The 25,387-nt window shown below is 35.5% G+C and overlaps 1 protein-coding gene across 7 annotated transcripts in view; it reads right to left on the minus strand.

Moving 5' to 3' along the window:
* Positions 1-25,387, minus strand: part of LOC105207629 — a 79,444-nt gene that overhangs the window by 33,065 nt on the left and 20,992 nt on the right. Inside the window, exon 1 of one of the 7 annotated variants that reach the window (XM_026132355.2) lies at positions 23,755-24,295. The exons of the other annotated variants lie outside the window; for them this stretch is intronic. Coding sequence (XP_025988140.2) covers positions 23,755-24,008 — 254 coding nt within the window. The 5' untranslated portion in view covers positions 24,009-24,295. Of the gene's footprint in view, positions 1-23,754; positions 24,296-25,387 lie in introns of those variants that run through there. 7 annotated transcript variants of the gene reach the window in all.

Here is a 25,387-nt window from a genome sequence, read left to right on the forward strand (position 1 = left end):
TAGGTAAACGTGTTCGTTATTGTATAATCCAAAAGTCGTCTCTTAAGAAGGCTAATATATTTTATTTTTATTATTTGCAAATTAAGAAATGATAGGTAATTCGTCAAAAATCATTCGTCCAGCGTTTCTTTTTTCCCCATTGTTTTCCTGGTCCAACCAAGTCACTGATTTTGGACTCTAAAAAATCTAAAAAGAATTTTGATAACTTCTTTCAACATTCCACAAAACGCGATTATACACAGTAAAAAATAAAATGTAAAAAAAGTCCACTTTTAACTTTTATATTAAAATAATTTAAAATAAGAATTATTTTAACTTAACTTTCGAGTTATTTTAACATAAAACTTAGTGAACCTTTTTTACATTTCATTTTTTACTGTATACAATTACTTGAAATGTTTTTCATTTTTTTTTTATGTGTGCGAATTTGAGGCAGAGCAATTCAAAATTGAAAATTTGCCTAGGGCTTTAAATTCCCGATTAGGAGAGCTAAGGAAAAGTCAATTCCGACGTAATTTAAAATAAACTTACAGCTTCTACATCAGGCTACATCAAATATCTGACGCATCCTCGATGTCAACAGTAATATTTTAATCAATAGCTTAATAGAATTCTTTAGAATTTTCTCAAGTACACTGACGGCGAGAGGAATAATTTTCCTTCGAGCGAAGCCATTTGTCAGTCGAACGATCTCCGACCCGCGTCCCGCAAAATTCTAATATCTTTTATGGCCGAGGGACGTAGAAAACGAAAGAGAGAGAGAGAAACGCGAGGCGCGTAAAACCGGAATCGCGGTCGGTCTGTCTCTCGTCGCTGCGAGCGTCGTTGGCCTCTCCTCTCTCATCTTCTTCGCATACAACCTGTGCCAGTTGTTACACGCTTGCGACGTCAGTGACCCAAATAGTACAACGTACGCGGTACGTCGAGAGAAAAAGGAGAGGGAAAAGGAAAAAAAAGCACGTTCTCTCGAATCTATATTAACTCTTGAGCGATAAGGCGTGCGCTCTAACGCGATCCGCCCTCGGTGATCCTTTTCTCCGTGTTTAAAAAGCCCAGGGTACCGCCGATCACGTAACCTTTTCCCTAAAGGTGGAAACGTGAACAGTGGAAATCTTTACTTCGTCGAAGTTGATGGAGAAATTTTTCACTTTTCACGTTTTTCCTTCCTAAGGAAGAAGTCACACGATCGCTATTCAGGTGAAGAAATAATCGAAGTAACATCGTAAGGCGGCTGCTTTCCTTCCTCGTCGATTGCAAGCGAATTCGAAGCACGTAACAGATTTTATCAGCGTAATAAAAAAAAGGCGTGATTTTCATAAACACATTGAGAGAATCCGAAGAATCCGAGTCTGCTAAGTTTTATTCCGTGAACGAGAAAATAAATTCATTATTTTCGTTTTCGCGTTATTTTCGCTCCTGGTAAACGCGCGGCGGGTGTGTACAAAACCGTCCATCACTTGCTTCGTAATGCACAATAACGAATTCGGTTAAATTGCGATGACATTCCGCTATCAACAACGGAATTCGGAATCGATATCGCGATGTCATTCATCGGGAATTGCATCGAAATCGTTGTAACGCAACTTATTTTGCGATATCCCGAGGATGTAAATAAGGCACGAAATCAGCGATAAATACATAAACAGCGATAAATGCATCTAGGTACATGGACATTACGCAATATTCAATAATAATACGAATTATACGATTACCAGCATTATCGTACCGAACGAATTTTCATAATTTAATGAGCACTAACTAACTATTTGAATTGATTGCTTGTTACTGGGTTAATTCTTCAAATTAATTAATAGCCATCTGCAATAATTAGCAAACAATATACGCAAATATAAACGGCATAATATAAACTCGTTATTTAAAGTCTTCTGCATCGAGCAAAAAATTACTAAATTTTAATAAATATTTCTTCAAATAGTACAGTTGACACAGTTACGCAATAAAAAAAAAAATATATAATTTTAATATATTCGCATGTCCCAGAAAGTCCACTCTAAATTTTAAGTAAAAATAACTCAAAAGTTTAGTTAAAATATAAGAGTTATTTTAACTTAAAATTTAGAATAGATTTTCTGGGACATTTTATTTTTTACTGTGTATGTGTTCACTATATAACAGCTATGTTTCAGTGTCATTTTATACAACGTGAAAGTTGCAGCAATGTTGTAGTTACATTATAATTTCATCCCTTTTCAAAAGTAATGACGATTATACATTTAAATCATATAATTTTTTTGCAACGTCTGTGTAGTTCCAATTTTTAAATTCTCTATGTCGAAGCATCGCGTACTTGTTATATAAATAATATGTAGCATTTGCACATTTATATAATATAACAAAAAGCAAGAGATGCAAGTAATTATACAAGTATAAAAACAGCTAAGCGGCACATTTAATTATTTCGAAAGAAGAGACTTTCGGAGAACCCGCAGCCGAAAAGACTTCCGGCGGAATCTCTCAGGGGGGGAGAAACCTCCCGTATAAATTAAGCAATTCGTTAATTTACCTTTTGCTGCGCCGCGCCTTTGAGTCATCCTTCGTGTAGAAGCCCTGAACGAAGCAAAGCATTATGGGCTCTCTGAGATGACCGTGCACCTCTCCCATGCACCCCCGTTCGCGCACCCTCTTTCGTAGTCTCCTTAAGATCCGCGCGAGGAGCCTCGAAGCCCCCAGGCTTCCGTCTCCTCCTAATAACGAGACTTTTACACGGGTCGCGAATCACGTCCCTATTTCCTCGCGAGTTAAACGTTTTCGAGATCAGTGATTCCGATCCTCCGGGACACTTCCGTTTCCGTGGAATATCCAGAGTGACGGCGCGAAGATCCAGATTGACGAAATTTACGGCTTCGAGAGATCGCGCTCGATCCTCTCGAGTTCCTCGCGCGAGATTCGGACCGATTTGGCTGATTGGCTCCGCTCAATCGGCTGATCCTCGAAAGGCTTCGATCAGCTGACGACGATTTATCTCCTTCTTCGCGAATCGATCGATTGAGGAACGGAGAAACGCAACGCTGTGCCTCGTTGTCATCGTCGTCGAGGGGGATGGCGGCGGGGGCGAGCACGTCGGCACCCTTAAGGTATCGCCACGCGGTTGCCAGGCCAACAACAACCAGGAAAGGGCGAAGCACTCGTCGAACTGCGTACTAACGACAAGGAGGCACGGAGAGCCCGTGCACTCTATCGATTCTCTCTTCCTCTTTCTCGCTCGCTCTCTCCAAGTCGTTAGCCGCGAGAATCAACGGAGAGAGTCGTTGTAGAGAGAGAGAGAGAGAGAGAGAGAGAGAGAGACTGGGTATCTCCAGCGATTAGAAACCGATCAGACAGCCATCGAGAAGTCTCTCGTAGCATCGCGGGCGTGACTCTCTCTCTCTTTTCGTTTGGCGGTCAATTGCGTTTCCCTTCAACGCGCTCGATATTTTAGCCGCGGATACCAGAGGAGACGATGGTAGTATCGATACCTCGTCGTATCGCGGATCCGTTTTTTATCTTCCGGCCGATTACACGGGAGTCCCTTGATAAAACGAGCGTTAAAGGATACTTGAAACGTATCTGTTCGTCGGAAAGTCTCATTCGAGGACGCGCTGTTGTAAAACAACAACGAAGTAATCGCGAATGTAAAGTTTGGACCACCGGCCGCTGGGCTGCGGATTATTATTCAGCTCGAGCGATGCTGCTCGAGGGCATTAAAATCTTTCCATTTCCATCGATGTACGCGAGACCGTTCCATTCGTTTCCCTTCCGACGATGCTTCAACTCATCGCGGCGTTGTGTATTCGTTAACGATGCAATTTCGCAAATCTGTTCGGCCGAGATTCGCGCGCGTGAGATTCGCGCGCGTGGGCGGACGATAATACAATGAGAAGAATCTCCCGTTGTCGTCGACGGTTGTCACCGCGCTTCGTTGTTTACAAACTGGCAACGAGATCGAAGAAGAGAAATCTACGGGAGCCTAGCGTGCGACTCGCCAGAGCGATAGATCATCGCGCGGCGATCTCCATGGCATCTTTGAATCGTTCCATTCCCAATGGGAGCGTCCAACGCTCTCGTTACGTTCTGTTCATGACGCCTCATTCATAAAACATCCAAATCCCAATTCGAAAAATGCGCGATCTCGGCTCGCATTCAGCCAGCCGGGGGTTACCTCTCGAGCATCCCGATACGCAATCGGAAATATTTAAATCTCTCTTCGTGGTGCCACCTCTCTTCTTGCCGTGATCGTCTCGCCGCCACCGCCAAGGCCGAGGGGCGCTATTCGAAATTTCGTAACCGGACAAACTCGGCGAAATCGCCGATCGATCGATCCTACCGCGCGCGCGGTATCCTCCGCCTCGGGGTTACCGGGGGTTAACGCTCCCCGGGTCGATTATTTCTCCGGCAACCCGGGAAGCAAGAGATAGAGAGAAAGAGAGAACTCGGTGGAGCACTCGAGCAGGATGGCACACGCAAAATTCAAAGAGTAGCGACGAGGCTCTCTCCTTCGTTCGCCGAAGAGAGAGTCGGCGACGCACGCGGCCGGCGCGACTTGACGCGAGGGACGGAACGACGCGAACGAGCTGTATCTTCATCCGACACTGGCGGCGGCGGAACGCCACCGCCGTCGATCAGCGCGCGCGTTCCTCTCTCTCCACAGCCGCTGCCGCCGCCACCGCCGTCGGCGTCGCTCGATACGCTTCCCTATACCGCCTTCGTCCTAACTCGCCGAGCGACGGCGACGCTTGTTGTGTTGCATGTTGCACCAGCACCTATCTCACGTGCGCGCCTTGTCTCCTACGCACCTGCATGCTATGCACCGTCTGTATTGCACGCGCCGCCGGAGCAGGTGACTGAGAAGTGGGAATCGGTGCCGATACCCCGCCACGTGGTTAAAAAATCTTTTCTCACCGAGAAGTGTTTATACACGTGCAATAACATCAATTGCAAGATAAATACTAATGTTCAAAGACTATACTAGATATTACATGTACGCAGTATAACGCTTAGATAGCTTGAAATTATCTAAATAAAGATAAGTTAAAGATGATTTAATTTTAAATTTGTCTATATAAAGCTAAAATAAATATCATGTAAATGTATGTTAAATGAGATAAAAATGATTTAATTATAAATTTATCTGCATAAAGATTATATTGTTTTATCTAGATAATTTTAAGACAATGCTCTTCAACGAAACAATTTAAGATGTAAAAACAATATATATTCGTATTTTTATTTGTCCTTCTTTTCTTTCATTAATCACATAAACTTAAACCCTGTGCTCAATAAAAGAACAATATTAAGAATAATATTAAGAATTTTAAAATCAGTTTTAAAATCAATTTCTTCAATAAACACTATAGATAAATAATAAGGTATGTTTCACATCTTATTAATATTAATTGTACACTATATTAAATATTTATTAAAGAAACTGATTCTAAAATTTTATTTCTCATTCACAATATCTATAATAATATTCCTCCTAATATAATATACACAGAGAAATAAAATAACACTTTTTTCATTTCAGATGGAAATAACATAATTCTAATATATATAATATAAATAAAAATAAATAAATTTTAGTAATTAAAATAAAAATAATTATAATATTATAGATAATATATAAATAATTATATAAATAATTTTATATATTATATGAGTAAGCACTATGTACACTGGAGTGAGAAAGACAGAATATTTTTCACTTTTCAAATTTTGCATTCTTCATGTATCCGATAAAAAAAAATTAATATTGAATGATATTAATAAATAATATTGTTTACTTTTAATTGAGGATCACAAGATTCGCGAAAGAATTTCTTTCCATAAATTATTATGGACATTTTATGTAACCACCGCACGTGGCATAATCTTTATATCGATACACATTTTATGAAATTATAAAACGTTTCGTTCATTTTCGTTAAAACAACAATGATGACATTATAAAAAGGAATGCCTTTGCACAATTACACCAGCAAATGTTTCTGCTTTTTGAAAGGCAAAAATTCTGAAATAATTTTCTATCAAAAATAATTTGATCTAAATAATATTGCGTTATTATTTAAAAGAATAAAATATTTTATTTCTTCAATTTCCGACGCATTTTTTGAATGCAAAACTTTATTTCTTTATAGAGTATTAGAATTTGCAAAACATGCAGAAATCAAGTTTGTAGAAATGCTTTCTAATATTATTAAATCAGTGATATTTGGCGCAACATTCGCGATTTTGTTGTAACGGTAGTATAAAGTTTCGCTTGTCGAGTCGATTGTGACACACAAGTACTTTGATACGAGTGCCTCAGATCCGATTACTAAATTATTGCAAGCCTCGCAATGGACTCGGCTTTTTTTCTTCTACTTTCGTAGCGCGCGTCTTGCGACACGTGTAGGTGCCGCGTGTATCTCGCTAATATATACGTCACACTTTCTAGTTTAGCTTAGAACTAACTTCAAAAGCACGTTACAGTTAAGAGGCAATAAACACGGCAGTTTACCGGATTTATAGTCCTTTCTTTGCGACACGCGTTTTATTCTACATTATTCGTAATTGCACATTGCATGAGACGCGATTTTCCTCGAGAATTTTCCCTGAGTTATCCATCCCGCCATAACTTTCTGACGCGATTGAATTTTCCGACTCTACCTATAAGCCATACGTGATATAATCTGAAATAACGATCGATCTTGTTACTTGCAGGTACAGCGTCATCTTATGACCACGGATTGAAACGAAACGCTCGATCAATATCTTTAAAATTGCTATTGATAAGGAGTTTCTCCATGCAGCTTCTCCTACGGAAAAACCTATACGAGAAAAATTACTGATACATTATTAAATAAAGAACTTCAGTAATATACCAATAATTTGTTCGTATTTTTGTAGTTTTTTCGTAAGGATTACTCACTGATCATTTAATAAAAATTGCCGACTACAGTAAAAACTGTAATATTTAAAATAAATCTTGGGATTTCAGAAGAATAATAATAAATTTATTATAATGGCTAAAGATAAATTTTACATACTCACTCATCTTTCAAAGATTTACATATTCGGATTCTTGCAAAATAAAAATTGATGGTCTATGGTATTGGCTAATTCTTGTGAAACGCGGAAGAAAAAAGTGAGATTGATGTATACGATAAAATATTAAGTGGCTGAATAAAAAAAACAAAAGAAGAGGAAAGATACTTAGGTCTTGTTCAAGCAAAGTTGCGATTTTCTTTTTTTATAAAAATCGGAAAATAGTTAAACCATAAAAGCGTATTATGTAACTGAGATCGGAGAAACAGTTGTGGCATGCACCTCGACTCGGAATGTGTTATCCGCAAAACATATTTAACATCTTCGAAAACAATGAATTATACTTAGACGACCTACTTTAAACGGTAGTATTTGCACGAACATATAGAGAACAAGTGGCTCGCGATTAGATACGCGTTTTATTTTAGCAAGCATTATCTTTACTTGTAGCAAAATATATAGTGACTAATTGTTCTAAAACCGCAAATATGTCTTTAACAAACCATATCACACATAAAAGCTCACTTAAGGCTGTACAAGACATCTCTTAAAACATTAAGAATATTATTAAAAAAATTACAGATTGTTTTATATTTGTAAGTAGTAGAAAAAGATTGGTGGCGATTTTCCATCTGAATAAAAAGTTATTTCAATAAGAAGTAGACATGTACTTTAATAAAAATATAACTAATAATGAAATAAGAAATAATTTAAAAAATTTAAACTTTTTTATTTAAATACTTTAAATATTCAAGTTAATTTTTAATAACAAATAAAGTTAATAAACTAGAAAATTATGTTATTAAATAAAAATATAATTTTATTCACACAACTTTCATATTTGATGACAATTTATTTAAAGTGTTAATATTAACACATTTCCAAACTTGATTTATTTTGCCATATATATCCGATCGTCCTTAAAAGACTACGAGACACTGACAATGAATTATAATCATTGCGAGATTGTGAAGCAATAAATTATAATATTTAAGAAATTTAATGCGATTCTCTTTTTTAAACTTATGACCTTTCATCAATTTGAGTCGTTTCTTGGCTTTGTTAAAATCGACAAGTGGATTCGCTGTAAAAGGCTGAAATTTATATAACTGCTAGACGATTCTAAGAATTCTTCTCGCTGCATTTCTCAATTTTAAACAATATTCGAAGAATTTAAAATATATTATCGTCAAGAAAGACAGTATTGAACACTCTCGTTATGAGGGCCGTGTTTCCCACGAAAGCTAGTTAAAATTAACCGATTCGTTATTTATCTTAGAAGACAAATGAAGTACAAACACAAAAGCAAGTTTAATTATTGACACAATGAAAATTGAGTTATTTAATTTACAATTTACGAGGAAAAGCTCGCGACGCGATATTAAATAACGGCTAATGTGCTTTCTCGCTCCCTCCGTCTAACAACGTTTCTCACGTCTACAAACGAATTACCTGTTTCTAAGATATTAATCCTCGTGTCCGGCTCTCTATCGCACGACGTTATCCCGGATGCATTCACTGTCACTCACGACGGAAACGCGACACATCGCAGGGTAGATCTGCGATCCTCCCGGAGGCGACTGGCATCGCGATTTCACGACGTTTCCCTTGTCAACGGTATAAACGTGACAGTATACGGGAAAATTACCGCGTCACCTCGGTTATCTGCGCCACGGGTTATCTGCGACGACGGGCAACGGCGACGATACCGAAGGCGCTTCTTTCTGCTACGTTGCAACACTGCAACATGTGCGCGCGCGGAGGCTGATAATCTTCCGCCTCGTCGACAAAAGGAATATGGATCGAAGTTCGACGTGTGTATCGCGATAAAAACCGTCTATAATCGATAAAGTTCAATTGACCATTTACCCGGACGCTTTTTAAAGACGCCGCGCCGCCAGGACGCTTTTAAAGACGTGCCGCGAGCGTACCGATAGGGAGTCGTATATGATTTAAATAACTACTTCTGCGTGCGTTTAAATGGACGGCCATTGCGCGTATTAATTCGCGGATACATTAATTCGGCTGTGTTAACCACTTGTGCAAATTTAAGACCCACTGCAGAGTGATTATTATACGTTGTTACTGAGGTATTAATTGTCAGATAGTTAAATATTTTGACATCAAGTATTACATGGCTAATGAAAAGTTGATGAACTGTCGTATAATAAAATAGATTTGAATTTAGAAACTTGAGAAATTAATGGAAAATAACAAAAATTATTATTTAATGGATAATGTGCTACGTATATGTATATATTATTTATACTTTTTGATTTCGTCATTTCTCCTGTTTCATGTAAAATTAGATTTTGAGATAGTAAAGATTTTTTAATTCTCCTCAGACTAACTAATCACAGTTGTATCCGGAGAACAAATTTTTATATGTAATTACATAGAATTATACATCAAATATGACCATATATATTAAAATAATATGTAATTATATAATTACATAATAACATATATTATATACAATCCTATATAATTATCATATACATTTTTATTCATATAATTATATAGTATAAAAAATTTTTTCTCAGGATCTTTCAAAAGGTTTGTGAATCCTAAAAAATCTGAAAAAATTTTTGATATACTTTTTTAACATTTAGAAATAGAATTGTACAATTATAAGACCCAAAACGTTTTTTTACTTTTTTTGTACATGTCCGAATTTGAGGAAGAAATGCAGAATTAGCAAAATGGGAAAATTACCTGGAGGTTTTAAATCATCCCGTGTGGTCGACGGAGAGTTAAGAAAGAAAACATATATTTTATACAAGATAATTCAAAGATTGAATTATTACTTCACCAAAAACTAATCAGCAAATTGTCTCTTGCGCTGTCAAGATAATCGTGCGACAAAAATAGCAAATAGCAGTAATTCTTAAAAACCCAAGTAATATTTTTAATACCTCGATGGTTATCATGTTTTCTTCCTGCGACACAAAAATATACGCACACGATATACGCGTCATGGTAAATACTGCAAGCCATAAATCGTGACATAATAGGGTTTTAAGCCGAACACAAACGACACTATCCTAACGCGCAGTCAGAAATTAAAAGTGAGGGGACCGGCAGACGTTAATTAATCCGACAGATAATGCGACCCTACGAAACCCCTCACGCGACATCGACGCTGGATTTACGTCACATTCAACCGGCTTCGCATCATCCTTCGTATTTCTTATCGTTAAGCGTTACACAACCGGTGAGAATTAAGTAGTAACTGCAATTGACATTAGCCGCACGTTCGAATTCACCTCTTAGATAATAATTCTCTGCCGAATCATTATTTAAGTATTACATATTTTTATATATTAAAAAAAAAAAAAAAAATTTTCACCCGTGTTCTCTAAATAATTCTCAGGCATGCTATTATTAACTCTCACACGTATACGTGTAAACAGTTATTAAGCATATTTGTAATGTGCGCATATTTGTAATGTGCGAAGTACAACTACATTTTTATTTTTCATTTTCTTTTCGTTCTAATCTAATTTGGAATCGTATGAAGATCTAAATAAAACGTGTTATTTATCTCACGTGTAACTTATTAAACATTTTCCTATTTCCGTCGATAATAACGTTTTTAAATGAAAACTTGAAACTTTGAAATTTCCACCGAAGTAATTAGCCGAGTTTGAAATTAGCCGCGGAACAGGATTGCAGACTTTAATAATATTTACAGATCGACTTTGTATATATATTTAGTTACGTATTTAGATAAATTAACATTAATCAAGTTTCTTTTAGTTGAAACACTTTTTGCGCTGCCGTCTGTCCCCATCTTTAATTCATAGATTTGTACGTTCTGCTATTTCTAAAGTGACGGGCTCATTTGAGTCCGTGGCTCGTCGAACGTTCAGATACCCGACTCATTTATCTCTAGTTAACACGGTACATTGCATTCAATGCAGATCGGCGGTTTTGACCGCAAAATGCACCGTTGCTCCAACGGAGCGCAATTGTAATACGCTCGTTCCATCAACCGTATGCACGCTTGTTAATGCCTTTTGATAGTACGATAAGTGTTGCGCGCAAGGCCGGCCAGTGGCACGGACGACAGTTCATTGCACTGCAACTCTTTTTTTTCTCTCTCTCTCTCTCTCTCTCTCTCTCTCTCGCGTCCACTTCTCTCCGGCGTCTAGCAATAAAATCTACAAACAATACCTTTTTTCGACCTTTCGCCTTCAAGACGTAGTTATCATTGCACGCGATAGCGAGAGTACACAGAAAGAACGATTTTGCTGATGTATCTAAACATTTTTATAGCCGGACATGGATCTGAGAATAATTTTATTGAATTGTCCACGTAATTATGGTGAAAGTTCAAACATGATGAGCAATGCTGCAAAAAATGTTGATATTCTAGCAATCAGTTCAAGAGTCCAACATATTTATTTTTATGGCTTAACGAAATACTTTCAGATTTCTGTCCAGCTGAAATTTTAAATGCTTTAGCAAAACAATTCTTTCCGTGTCACTATTTCCGACCTAAGACAACTGAACATTTGCGAAGGACCGGGAATTTATCGACGCGATAAATCACTTGTATACTGCAGTCGTAATATGTAATGCGATTACGTTATTATATAACTATATTTTTACGCATTACATAAAGAGCGTAAGAAATAAATGATAGCGTTTGCAGATACGGACTAGTTTTCATCGGCATAAATCATAATATGTGTAATCATATATAATTATCAATATTCTCGTTTGATGTCAACGCGCGAACGCGAACGGTCACTCGCGTACTCATATACATAAAGACCTCTTTGAAAATTTCACGACGTATATTTAGCCGGCCACTAGCCGGCTTGTTCCTTCCTCGAGCTGGTCTCTCCACTGCTCGTAAAATCGAACGCGAACGCGAGCCGTCTCGTAAAGATCAACGTGAACGCGAATAGAAGAGGGCTACGGGCACGAAACGGTATTAATAGCGAGATGGAAGAACGAGTCCTCTTTCTAGGGCGATTATCTACGGAGTCCACGGAGTGATGCCGCGCGACTAAACCGGAGGTTATTATGGCTAAAATGTTTCTGCTTAAAATCAGAATGCCGGATGTCAACCCGATAAATCACGACGCGACACGTTCTTCCTACAAATCTTAATGGCATGTAGGACGTTTCTCAAAACGTTAAGAAAATTATGAAAAAGGTACAAATTGTTTTATGGTTGCATTTGAAAGTAATAAAAAAAATTCGGCGATAATTTTCTATCTGGATAAAAAGTTATTTCAATAGGAAGCAGACATGTGCTCTAACGAAAATATAATTAATAATGATGTAAAAAATAACAAAAAACATCTGATTTTTTTGTTCAAGTATTTTAAATATTGAAGATGACTTGTGTCATCTTTTGAGAGTAGTGTACGAATTTAATGATTGAATGATTCATGTTTATTATATTAATATGACAGAACCATTAATTTTTTATTTAATTTTAACTTTAATATAAATATAAATTTCAATTAATAAATTACAAGTCGGACAGAAATCAATCAGAAAAAAATTTATATTCCCGTGAAGCTTGGACACTTATAATTAAATGTATACGCATGAAAGAATAGACGTGACAAACGCCACGGTCCGTGAAGCATTAATATCGTTCACGAATGTATCTGTGTAGTCGAGAACTGAAAAGAGCTAAATCAACGAGACGAAAATGCCCTTAATTAAAGCCCTCGAAGGACGTTGCGGCGTTAAATATAAAACGTGCGATGCGATTTTTTACCTTATGGTCAGCAACCACACGTGCGACACGCGAGCGTAAATAAACGTCGCTTCTTAATACTAACTTTGCCTGCTTTGTGCTACCCACCCGAGAAAATATTGAAAGACGCAAACTATACGTTTTTAAACGCGAGCTAGCGCAAGTTAAATGCAAGTTTAAGTAGATCGTAAATTTTGTGGAGGATTACATGTACTAATTATAAGCACTATAAAACGCAAGAGTTTATGGCGCTATGATATATCCGACGGAGATGCCGGTTGCTCCGATAAATCACACGATTGTCGCGTTTCATCGAGACGATAATACGGGTAATCAGAGTGGAGGAACTTTAATTGGGGAGCCGATCCCGCATCCTGCTTACCATATTTTTACATTTCACCCCGTTAAAATGCCTAATACAAAGTTGCTTGGATAAAAAAAAAAGACAAGGAGATTGCGTTATAACGTTTATGTCAACGTTATTTCAACATAAATCAAAACGATGTGTGGCATAAGACTGTTATGATACAAAGTAGTATTTTTAACGCGCTCCAAAAAATAGATAGGGGTTATCTAATTTTTATCGACACCGCGATAAAATATTATTTCATGTCCGCAGACGATGTATTTTCATAATAGTGTCAGTAGGCGCGCTAGAAGAGACGTAATCTTCAGATTCATGACCGCTTCAACAATATTAACGAAAAAAAAAGTTAGTGTATGTGATGAGAAGAACGATAGCTTCGTCTCGACGAAGAGAATCGAAAATGAAATCATCAATTCACTTTTCCATTTTCGCTAAATTCTCAGCATACTCCATACGTAAATCAAATTATATTGAATCGAATTGGTTGATGCAAAATGAAATTCAGATTTAATTACGCAGGAACGAGTCGTGCCTGCAGATTAGCGCGATCGCCCGTTCGCTCGCTCCCCGATCAAAAAGATAGAAAGTCGTAACATAGAACTTTCCAGCGTGTGGGATATTAACTGCGGTTAATGTGCCACCGTGAGAGAACCGAATGCCAGGCGCAAAACCAGAGAGAAAACTAGATCAAGAAGATTAACCTTAATATCAAAGACTTAAGCGAAACCTTAAGATGCTATTTCACGAGAGAGGGAAACAAGTTATAGGAAGCGCATTCGGAGAACTCTGCAAAAACCCGCGATCACTCTAATTCATCGCCGTGAATCACGATTACACGGTCCTTCCGAGCATCGCGAATTCAATGTAATTCGATTCGAAGGTTTCACCGGATCAACACCGGACAAAATATAAGCGCAAAATATCTGTAAAAAAATAGAGATATGCGAATCAAACGTTTTCAACGCCGAATCGAATCAAATGTTATTTCGAATTTTAATAAAAGATTTCTATGTAAGCAAAATAATATTGATCATATAATATAAAGTCATTATAAATAATTTTATAAAATTGTCAATATGTGATTCGATACGATTCATAGGTATTGAAATCCGAAACGAATAGAATTTTACCTGATTCAATTTCACTCGTATTCGAATAATTTCGATCTTTATACGTCTCTAAAAATTAAAAAAAAAAATTAGATTGTTGCAATAGAATAATAATGTTATTTTCGCTTACTCATACAAAAGAGAATTATAGGAACCCATATATTCTGGAAGTGATCTATATGATTGCCCCAATCTCAGTAATGTAGCTGCTATACGGAGGCTACAAATGTTATCCAATCATAATATGACCGTATTATCAGATCACGACAGAATGCTATCAGAAATATAATAGAATCTATTCGCATGAAACACTTTGCAACAAATTGATGGCAGAAACAAAGTAGCTGTACACGCAATTTAGCAGTTTGATGTAGATTAGCAGCAGAAATAGAACAGAATCTGTCTGCTATTAGATTAGCTTGGGTTAAATCGGCAAACTTTGCCGGAAGAACGCGAGTTTCACGAGTTGCAGGCGTAGTCGCTACTAATCCGCTGGCATGTATCGCAGAAATTTTACTGATAATAAATAACGCACTAAAAGGATCACGATATAACACATACTTCATTTTCTGTGAAAATTCTTCGCGAGCTGAATTACCGTTGTCTATTTTATCGCTACAATGGAACTAAACTCACAATTGATGTGCCGTGCAACTATATCTTATAAATCCAGGTTCAAATCTTGTGATCACTAATGTTTTTAATACTTGGAAATAATATGCGTAACAAATTATTTTTTTCTGAGAGAAGATATCTTACAGACGCAGTGATAAAATTGATTATCAATTTAATATTATATCATTATACTGGTTCAATTTAATTGCTTTATTTTAAAAGTAACGAGAATTAGAAAAATGTATAAAACCGTATAAAAAATATTAGTTGGGCGTTATGAAATCCTGCTAAGACCGTTTCTCAATTTTTTTCTCTCGATTTTAATTGCGTTATACACATCACGGTCATATTATCCAATTATCATTATATCCTCTATAGATCTCTGAATCATACTATTTGTTCTGCAGGCCACATTAAAGACATAACAATCCTTCGGTTAAGGCAATCATATATTCTAATATTACTTATTGTTAGTGTAAGAACTACAATGTGATAGCCATGCAGATGAGCATATCTTAACAGCTATAATTCAAGGTAATATCAATGCAACTTAAATTCGCATGCAATTTTCTTTCTTAACGTAGAAAAAAATTGCTCTACGATTGCAACAGTATTTAATATAATTTTTTCCGTAACAGAAAAGAATATTTGTAATATCTGAAGATACCGCACTGAGAGAAAAAAATTTACTGAATTTTAATAAACATCTGTTTAAATACTTGCAATGAAAATATTGATTAAGTTTAAGTAAATATTTGTTTAGTACAAGAATCACTAATGTAATTTAACCATCTTTTCTTTTATCGAACAAATATTTGTGTACCGTAGACAAATATTTCGTTGCAAGTATTCAAATAAAATTTTTTTTCTCAGTGCGGGAATATTTTTCACCATCATGGAAAAAAAATTGCTGACAATCGAGATTCTCAGATAAAGCAATTTCCGGTAAAAGATACCTACTTTCTATCGAGTCGTTTCGAAAGTAACGGCTGATCGCGCCAGTCTCGTAAGGCCGCACTATCATGATTATCATTAAACTAGCGCGGATCTCTTATTATCGGGCACTTCCACGTGCGTGCAGCACACCTTTGTATCATACGTGCCTAGCGGTGCCTCGCGCGCTAGCTATAAGGCGCCACGTAACAGTTTTCTATTGTGTACGCGTAATTCACGTGTCGACGGTGCATTTTTCGCCCGGAATCGTAACAGTCTGTAAATAATGCTAATTTATTGGACGGCGCACACGCGGAAGAGGAAACGGCTGCTTTTTTACCCGTACTGTGCGATCGGGAAACTGTCACCACGCGCGTGGTGGCGTCTCTCCAGCCTTCTGCCCTCTGTTAAATGACAATAATCGATACACGCCATTGCCGGCGGGAGATTCTCTCTGCTCCCGTCGCGGCGGTGCGTCGGGAAATTTTACGCAAAAAGACGCAATTGCGGCGCGAAGCGTAATGCACGGCTCTTTCGTGCGCTTAATTGCGAAAGCAATGACGCTTGGCAGGATGCTCGTCTATACTCGCGCGTATGTAGAGTCGTACGATGTTGATCGGGCTGTTATTAAATTGCCTGCTATATATAAACGTATGAGAAACTAGCATGTCTGATGCAGAGGCGTTTCAATTTAATTTCTAGGTGTTTCGCGTAATTAACGCGCTGCGTGACACGCTAATTTTTTTTCCAGCTCTGTAAAAACACTGTATAAAAAAATGGTACGACTATTTTAGGATTTCACGTGTGGCCGTTACTATTTTTTACCTACGTCTTTCCACATGTAATAACAGCCAACGAGAGATGAACGTGAGAAAATTCCCATTTTTAATTTACGTTTTCAACTTACATTTATCTTTCGATCGATCGAGATATTTAAATCAGATCAACCTAAATATTTCAGATCACGAGCGCAAGCGTTTAAACGATATATCTATATAGTATTATTATTTATTTATCGTGAAAAATAAGGGACGTGTCGCCTTGATATATCGCCGGATAATTTTGCAATAAAATTCACATTTTGCCGGATAAATTGTGTAAATCGGAGAATATTTCCGTCATCGAATCGCGTTTGTACTTAAAATTTAGTGCCGCGCCAATCTTGGCGTGATTCGTCGTATCGATCGCACTGTTAGATATCCGCGACGAATTCTATTAAAAGTCGAGCAGACTCGAAGAGAGCGAGCTGCAGAGAGAAGACGTCGCGACAAATTGACAGCAATGAGTTCGTCCCGGCGGCGATGCACTTTGGCTATGCGATGAGTTTGAATGCAAACTCATTTAGGCGTTGACGTCGCTTTGGCCCGCCCGAATCGTTGCTGTGTGTCGGTTCTAAATCAAGCATATCGCTGCATGCAAAGTTCATCTTTCATTATTGCCCGTAGGATGTAGAGGCCAAAGCTTCCTGAATTTGACTTTCTCGAGAGTTTAAAGACGCAATTTAGAAAGTAAATTACGGAAGCGCAAACGTTGATAGACTTCGTACTAATTTTGTTTAAGTGCAAGTATGGAATTTTTTTTTGTTCTATTAATTTTACTTAATTGAAGTTATGCTAATGAGCGTTCAAGTTTACGATGAATCATCGTAATTGCATTCTAACAAACAAACATGATATTGCAATATTTTTCAATGATGCTAATGGAAGTTGATATTTCTGATTGATTTATAATTTCAATAACATTAAACAGCAAGATTTATTAATGATCCTAATAATTTTTAGCTTTATTATGGAAAAATACATCAATGTTATAATTTAATTCAATTTATTTTTCAATTTAAATCATATTTACCTGTGTTATTATTTTTAATATTGACACTATAAACACATAATATTATTATTAAATAATATTAAATAATATTCCTGAAATATTGATAAAAATGGTTACATGTCCATTCCTGATAATATTATATAAATATTATATAAAGAAGAAAATAATTTTATTTAATTCAATAGTTTAAATTATCGGGAATATTATAACTTTTAAATGTAATAAATTTATAAATATTTTATGCATAATAATTCACATTAATTTTTTACCACAATAATATTTATAGAATTTTTTCATAATATTCCATATTGAAGTGATATACCAATTGAAATAATATACGACAAAAATTATGTAAAAACCGACATGTAACATTAACATAATATTCCCATAATATTGAAAAACATTAAATAATATTCTCGAAACATTGATAAAATTATTTAAATTTTTAATAATAATCGTATAAAATTCTAGGAATATTGTATGCTTACAGGGCACTGACACAGAATATAACAGAACTAGGAATTATTTTTTTTACTAAAAGACTAAAGCGAGTAATGAAGCTCTAAGTGTCTAAGTGTTGGAAATGAGTCGAGTGACGTATATTTCGTTGAAAGTCATTAGCGTGCCGGGTATGAGTAATGCGATTCTACAAAGAAGGTGGATATATCCGACCTCCACATTCTATTGTTGGTCTAACGATCTTGCGGCTAGCACTGGCTAATTCTCACATTTGCTTCCTGATGTGTCGCGGATTACAAGTAAAAACACCCGTTATCTATCTGCCCATCATAAATTATAGCGCGCTGTCACAGTTATCTTCGCGACACCAAAAATAACCAACAAAGAAATTTCAATTCTCAAAGGATTGCAGAATTTTCGTTTTTAATGGAATACGCTTACATTACGTAATGATAATCATGATAATTATGCCGGTTCATATAAGATATTGTAAATTGTTCGAGTTGTAAAATATTGTTACTAATAAAAATTACTGATATGATAACTGGCGCTATTGATAAAAATGCGAATTTATGAATACGTGATTTTATGAATAATGTCGGAAAGGCGAGTATAAAAAAAAAATATTTTTTTGCAAAAAACATACTTCTTATTGTTTATTAAAGCAATAATATTAGAATATTGATGATATAATTTAGTATTTCAAAATTATCATTTAATTCTTATATGTATTATTACTCGTTATACCAGCATTAATTCCTGGATCAACAGATGCCAGTTATTTTTCAGAACTCGTATTTATGATCGGGTGAGATACTCGGAATAAAGTTCTACGTTCTGATCACAGATGATTCAATAGTCTTATTTTTTTTTAATTAAAAAATCCACTGATTGTGCAAGTGTATTCAACTGATTGTGACAAGTGAACGATAAATTCTCGTAAAATCTAATTAAATTATTGCACGATCATTATGAAACAGCTCATAATATTCGCACATATTACCTCGACGAGATAATTATTAAATAACATTATTAAATGTCTTTATTAAATGTCTTTATTTCAAGTGAAAATGAATTAACGATAAAGGATGAATGGACAGTAAAAAAATTAAAATAAAACTAATCGAAACGTGAAATGCACATCGTAAAAAATCTTGAATAACTTTCATGAAACAAGTTTATCAATACATTATTTCATATTATTTTCAATTGCGAGTTATAAAATATATGTGCTTATGTTTAACGATTCATGCAAAATGTTCCCTAGATTAATGATTATGCTAATTCCAAGATATGCGTTTGCGTTGTAATTTACTCTTGTATTCATTGTAAGAAGCAGATCTTTATAAAACGTTATTCTTTTTATCTCTTTATTCATCTCTTGCGCTCTTAATTTAATATACATTAAAATATTATGCATTACACATCTCATATAGCATATTCTTATGCAGATCTCTTTTACCTTTCGCTAATACCACCGCGGAACTATAATCGCCTTCCGCGAAATATGCAAATATTACCGCTGGCTATAGTTGTCCTTCACGCATCTCACTAAACTTCATAATTCGCAAAACTAAATTTTTCAAGTAAACTCCGTTTCTCTTTACACTCGAAAAGTTTTACGTTGAATAAAGTTGAGGTAAGAATAATGGGTACCTCTTAAGAACGCGACATTGTATTATTATACGGCCGGACCTTCGTCATGAGAGAGTTAATAAGATAAAAAAAAAAAACAGTATTTTACTCATCGACCCGATGTTGCAACGGCGACGTCGCGTTTCTTTTCTCCCCGAGATTCGTTCATTGCACTCGCAGCACAACGCTCGCGAAAACACTAGTACGATCGCGCGTATTAATCATCAGAACAGGATAATCGCATGGTATTCCCGACGTTGATGGCGCGCGACACGCATTTTACTGTCGTACTGTTGTCTCGGAAGAACGATGCGAAAATAGAACGGCGATGTGATCATCCGCGCTATCATCCGACAAACTTCAATCACATTCGAAAATATAAAATCGAAATTTAGTATTCGCAACACACCTCAAAATCAAAATAAATACACGTGTTAATAAATGCGATCGAGCGATACATCGAATGCTTTTCCATTATCTAAATCACACGATCTGGCCGTTCGTGATATATTAATCCACGCGGACAATTCGAAACGGACGAATTAAGTTAAGGATGCATAGGGCATTTTGTTTAAAACATCATTTTATATTACATTTCAAAATTTGGCGGTGATTTTCTTTGGATAAAAAATTATTCCAATAAGAAGTAAATACGATTAATAATAAAATGTGGAATAAAATAACGAAAATCTGAATTTTTTAAGTACTTTAAATATTCAAGATAATTTATGTAAATTTCGTTGCAGAGATCAATTCTGTAAAATAAATAAAATTCATTTATTTATTTACAAAATAACTACACAAACAATCACAATAAAACGTTGTATAAGTCATCTTGAATACTTAAAGCACTTACACAAAAAAATCGAGATTTTTCTCAATGTTGTAAAAAATTATCAATTTAATTTTTAATAACAAATAAGTTAAATAAACTACAAAAATATGTTATTAAATAAAAATATAATCTCATTCACACAACCTTCGTACATATATAGTTTATTTAAAGTGTTAAACACATTAAACACATTTCCAAATTTTATTTACTTTGCAGGGACTGCATGTCCGATACATCTTTAACGAAATATTCAAAGCGCGACGAGATACATCCGAATTGAAGTGAATTCTCAGAGAAACTATTACTTGCATAAATAAAATAATTTAGGCTTTTTCCATTCCTCTTATCGCGTCGATCCACGTACACGAAGTGAGCGAATCGCGTGAGATACTTCGTCGCATAGCCGCCGATTACATTGGCGCGTTTCATTAATCCGTGGGAGTTAATTAAAGAGCGCGCAGACCGACAGCTGTTGTTAATCGTTCGTATAAAGTAATCGAGTTTCGACGGATAACACGAAAACAGACGTAGCGACGTTTCGCGTCCGCTGCTGCTACCTGCTCGCCCGAGTATTGCCACGTGAATGACAGTACGGTGCCGCGGCGGCCTTGTGCACGAGGTCAAAGCAAACAGGCATCAAGATCGTGCGCCAGTCGGTAGCTGGGAAATGTTTGACGTATAGTAAAATAATTACTGTACGAACGCTGGTTCCGTTTCTCTCTCTTCAAATCAATTAACATACGATCGAACGCAATCGAGTAACGTGGTTTCCCGTTATCCGAACGATTCGGTTTTCCTCCGACGAGTATCCGTGTATTATTCCACGTTATCAATCGCAAATAACGAGTACATTATATTTGAACAATCACGTTCTAATCAGAGTTGAAATATCGTTGAAGAGATAGCTTTCTTTGCCTTATGTCTCTCTTCTGTGATTTTTTTTTTTTTTTTTAATCTTCTCTAGCAGAAGAACGCAATTACGCGAGTCCAAGTAACAGTACACGGAGAACAAAATGCTGTAATATGAATTGAAATGTTTGGTTCAATCGAACGCACTGGCTGTCACTAATATAATATGTAGTTGACTCAAATTTTATTCATCCAACTATATTTGTTATTGTCTTTACTTTTAACTTTTTGGTTTTATTAATACTGTTACCGAATTAACAAAATACTTCTAATTGGACTGATGCTGTTGACTCAACGGCATTTTATTCTCTGTGTACGTTATCCGTTAAGTTTGTCAAGAGATCATTGAACCACACCCCGTCGTTTGCATTCCGTTTGCCAGAATAGTGGAAAGAGAAGAACTGTCAGAACTGTGCAAATGAGCCTAAGAGCGCGTATGAAGGAATTTCTTAACAATTTATTTTCGAATCTCGCCCTTGAACAGCGAAAAAAAATTGCTCTAAAAATACGTAGGCGAACATGCGGGGAGGAAATTTTGTTTACGGAGTGTGAAACATATTGATCAGCGTGTAAACGGCTTATCGCACTTATCTCCAGACTGCATTTAGCGCGAGAAAGCCTACGATATTGGAGCCGATTGTTAGAGCGATTTTTAAAGCACATATTGATTATCGATAGAATCAGTCGACAATATTTACCGACGAATGCAACAATTACGATACATTCTTTTTCGCGTCTTGTCAACTGTGTCAGTCATGGGTTCGTATCGATAAAAAATTCTCTACAGCAAAAAATAGAATAAAGTCCGTGAATGATCCGATAGAAAATATTGTACTATTATGTAATTAACTTTTTTCGATAAATAGCCGTATTATTTTCATCGCAGAGCTATCTCTAATTTAATTTTTATTATAAATTCAAATATCGGTTATAGATTCAAAACAATAGCAATATTAGTTTTACGTAAAAAACCGTTTTGTTTGCCGCATTTGAAATAAAGTTATAAATACGGATATTTTATTTTTATTCATTGTTATATTTTTAAAACTAGATATTTAAATCTATTTGTTCACTTTAAAAAAAAAAAAAAAAAAAACACGCACTATCGAATTTATCAAGAAATTTATTAAATCACTTTTTCTTGTTAATTCACCTTTACTCGATATCTGGATGATGTGTGACTACATCTATCATCGGTGACATAAACAGGTCAATCATCAACAGTTGCGTAAGTGATAAGCTTCCCGTAGAAATATGTTGTCGCGAAAAACTCGGAAAAATATCATTTAAATTTAATTACCGATCTTAATCGCGCACTTTATTGATTTTTACAACTTTCATTCGAAATTTAATACAGATTTTCCGTAATAATTATCAAAAAATGTAATAAATTATAAATTATATTTATAGTTTATAAATTATATCAAACAATCGCGAACAATCTGCAGCGTTTTTCGCACTTATTTTCGCGCGTAGTTTGCGTTATAAAAATTATATCGAAAAAAAAATATAATAATTATATAAACACGAGTTACGTAAAAAAATATTAATACATATCGCGTCATTTGATCAATTAACGATCTGTTTATGCATATAAAGTTATCAATCTTTTCGATAAGTAAGATAAATTTGTAAACGGTTTTTTTCTTAAATGAAAAATTATTTTAACAGTCAATAATGACGTAATACCGATAATTAGCATTTTATGTCGATTATAAATGTAAACGTCATATTTTTGAGAGAATGTTTGTAATAGATTTCTAAATTATGAAATATTAAAATATGGTTTATTTAATTTCGGTTTATATATAAATATCTCGTATATCTGACAAACGGAGAATTTTAATTTATATATTTAATTGAGATTTTGATGTAAATTGCATAACTTATTCTAATTTAAGTTTAATATTTTACAATTTGAAAATTTTAATATTTGGAAAGAATAATTTTATTTTGTAGTATCTCTAGAAATTTAGCCAAATATAGATTAGAAAATAATTATGTTGACCTTTATTAAAATCATTATGTTGGACTATTAAAATAATTACGTAAGACGTTCGAGCATGAGAATACTGCTGCAACAAGTTTTAATATTCTAGCAATTAGTTTAAACGTCCAGTATAAATAATTTAACGATTCAACATAATTATTTTTAGATCTGTATTTTAGCAAAATTATCCTCTCCGTGTGCGAAAGATTTTCAGTTTTTAAATTTATACCGCGCGATTTTACGAACAATAAGCTTGCGAGTATAATATTTCTTCATGATTAACGACTGTAGACGTCGCACACAGGTCGAAACGCATAATGTACTCACCATTTCGATGCGTTTTCGTGTACTCGCAAACGCGCCTCCTGCTCGTGATGCGCATACGATAATCGCTCGTCGCATATGACGGATCTCTTGATTCTTAACCGATGCAACACGATTTCGTAGTTCGCCAGCAAACAGTCCTTGCAAGTTCGAGAAATTTTCAATGCCGTCGAAATATTCTCTCTGCCATTATTAACGAGAAGTCCGAATCGTCGGACTCGCATCCATTCGGACTTCGCATCGCGAGTCCTCGTCATCGTTCATCCGCGCGCCACTCGATCACCGACGCAGATTCACGCGATTCGCGGCAAGATTCCGATCATCTCGCGAGAAGCTCCGAGACTGCACTTTCCCTCGCTCTCGGCGACAGTGTTTCATCACCGAAAATTCGTGCAACGAGAACTCTTATCAACTTGTGTTTCCGCTCGGCGAGTAGTCGACGAGGAATTATCTACTATTCGATAACGACAGCCACCGAATCGACGAGGCGTATATCATTATCGCGCAATAATAAGACAGTAAGCACGGTCCTATTTTAAGCGCGCAACGGCGACGCCGAATGATAACGCCGAATGATACGCGAATACGGGAACGAGAACGATTCTGTTGACAATACGGCAGAGGTAGCACAGCGCGCTTATCGCGGCCGCGACGCACCGACTGTTTGTTTATCATTCGCGTACCTGGCCGTTACTCTCCGGGGTGAGCGCCTATGTTTGTTACGCATGAGTTACATGCAAGAAGGAAAAGTTATCGATTCGTGTCGCTTATTACGGCAGCTAGACAATCTCGTAATACACTACCGATATATTAATCTAAATCGAAAACTCACGAGTTACGTTGACTCGTGATAAAATATTTGGTGCAGTTGAAGTTTGATATATTCAAATTTTTTTTCATATTCTCGTAATACAGATGAAGTGGTAAATTGTTATTTATTTAACGATTTTTAATTTTGATATTATATAATATCTTGATATCGATAATCAAATTTTCTGAATTAATTATGCATATAAAAATTTTTACTTAGAAAAGTAAATATTAACTTTTTATATGAAAAAGTTAGTAATATTTTTCGAAAATTATTAAATTTAAAGTGTGCACGTCTAAAACTCGATTGTTATTGTTTCTTGGCCTTTGAACATAATATATTTTTTTATTATTTTATTAATATTGTTTTTTTATATTATTCTGTTAATATATTAACTAATATTAATATTACTAGTTAATATTAATATTAAATAATATTTAATATTATTTTGTTAATTTTGTTAATATTATTTTTTAAATATTATTCATCAACTTATATGGTTTATTATTTTATGTTATGTGTAATTAATTTATATATTATTTAAAATTTATTTTGATACGCGCTACTTGCCTTAGAAACGTAGCTAAAATAGCTCTTCAATAGTTTTTAAATCACTCAGAGAAACTGAATAATGTTACATAAGAATCAGCAACTTTAGAAACTTGTCAGATGTTTATACTGAATTCTCTGTCGCTCAACATCGATTGAAATCTCTCTCCGATGATATCTCGCGCCACATGCAATTCATTCATAAAATTACGTGTTCGTCGCGAACGAATGTATCAATACATAAATAAAGTATTCTTCGAATAGCTAATCGGTTAA

Source organism: Solenopsis invicta, chromosome 14, assembly GCF_016802725.1.
Source record: "Solenopsis invicta isolate M01_SB chromosome 14, UNIL_Sinv_3.0, whole genome shotgun sequence".
NCBI classification, from domain to species: Eukaryota; Metazoa; Arthropoda; class Insecta; order Hymenoptera; family Formicidae; genus Solenopsis; species Solenopsis invicta.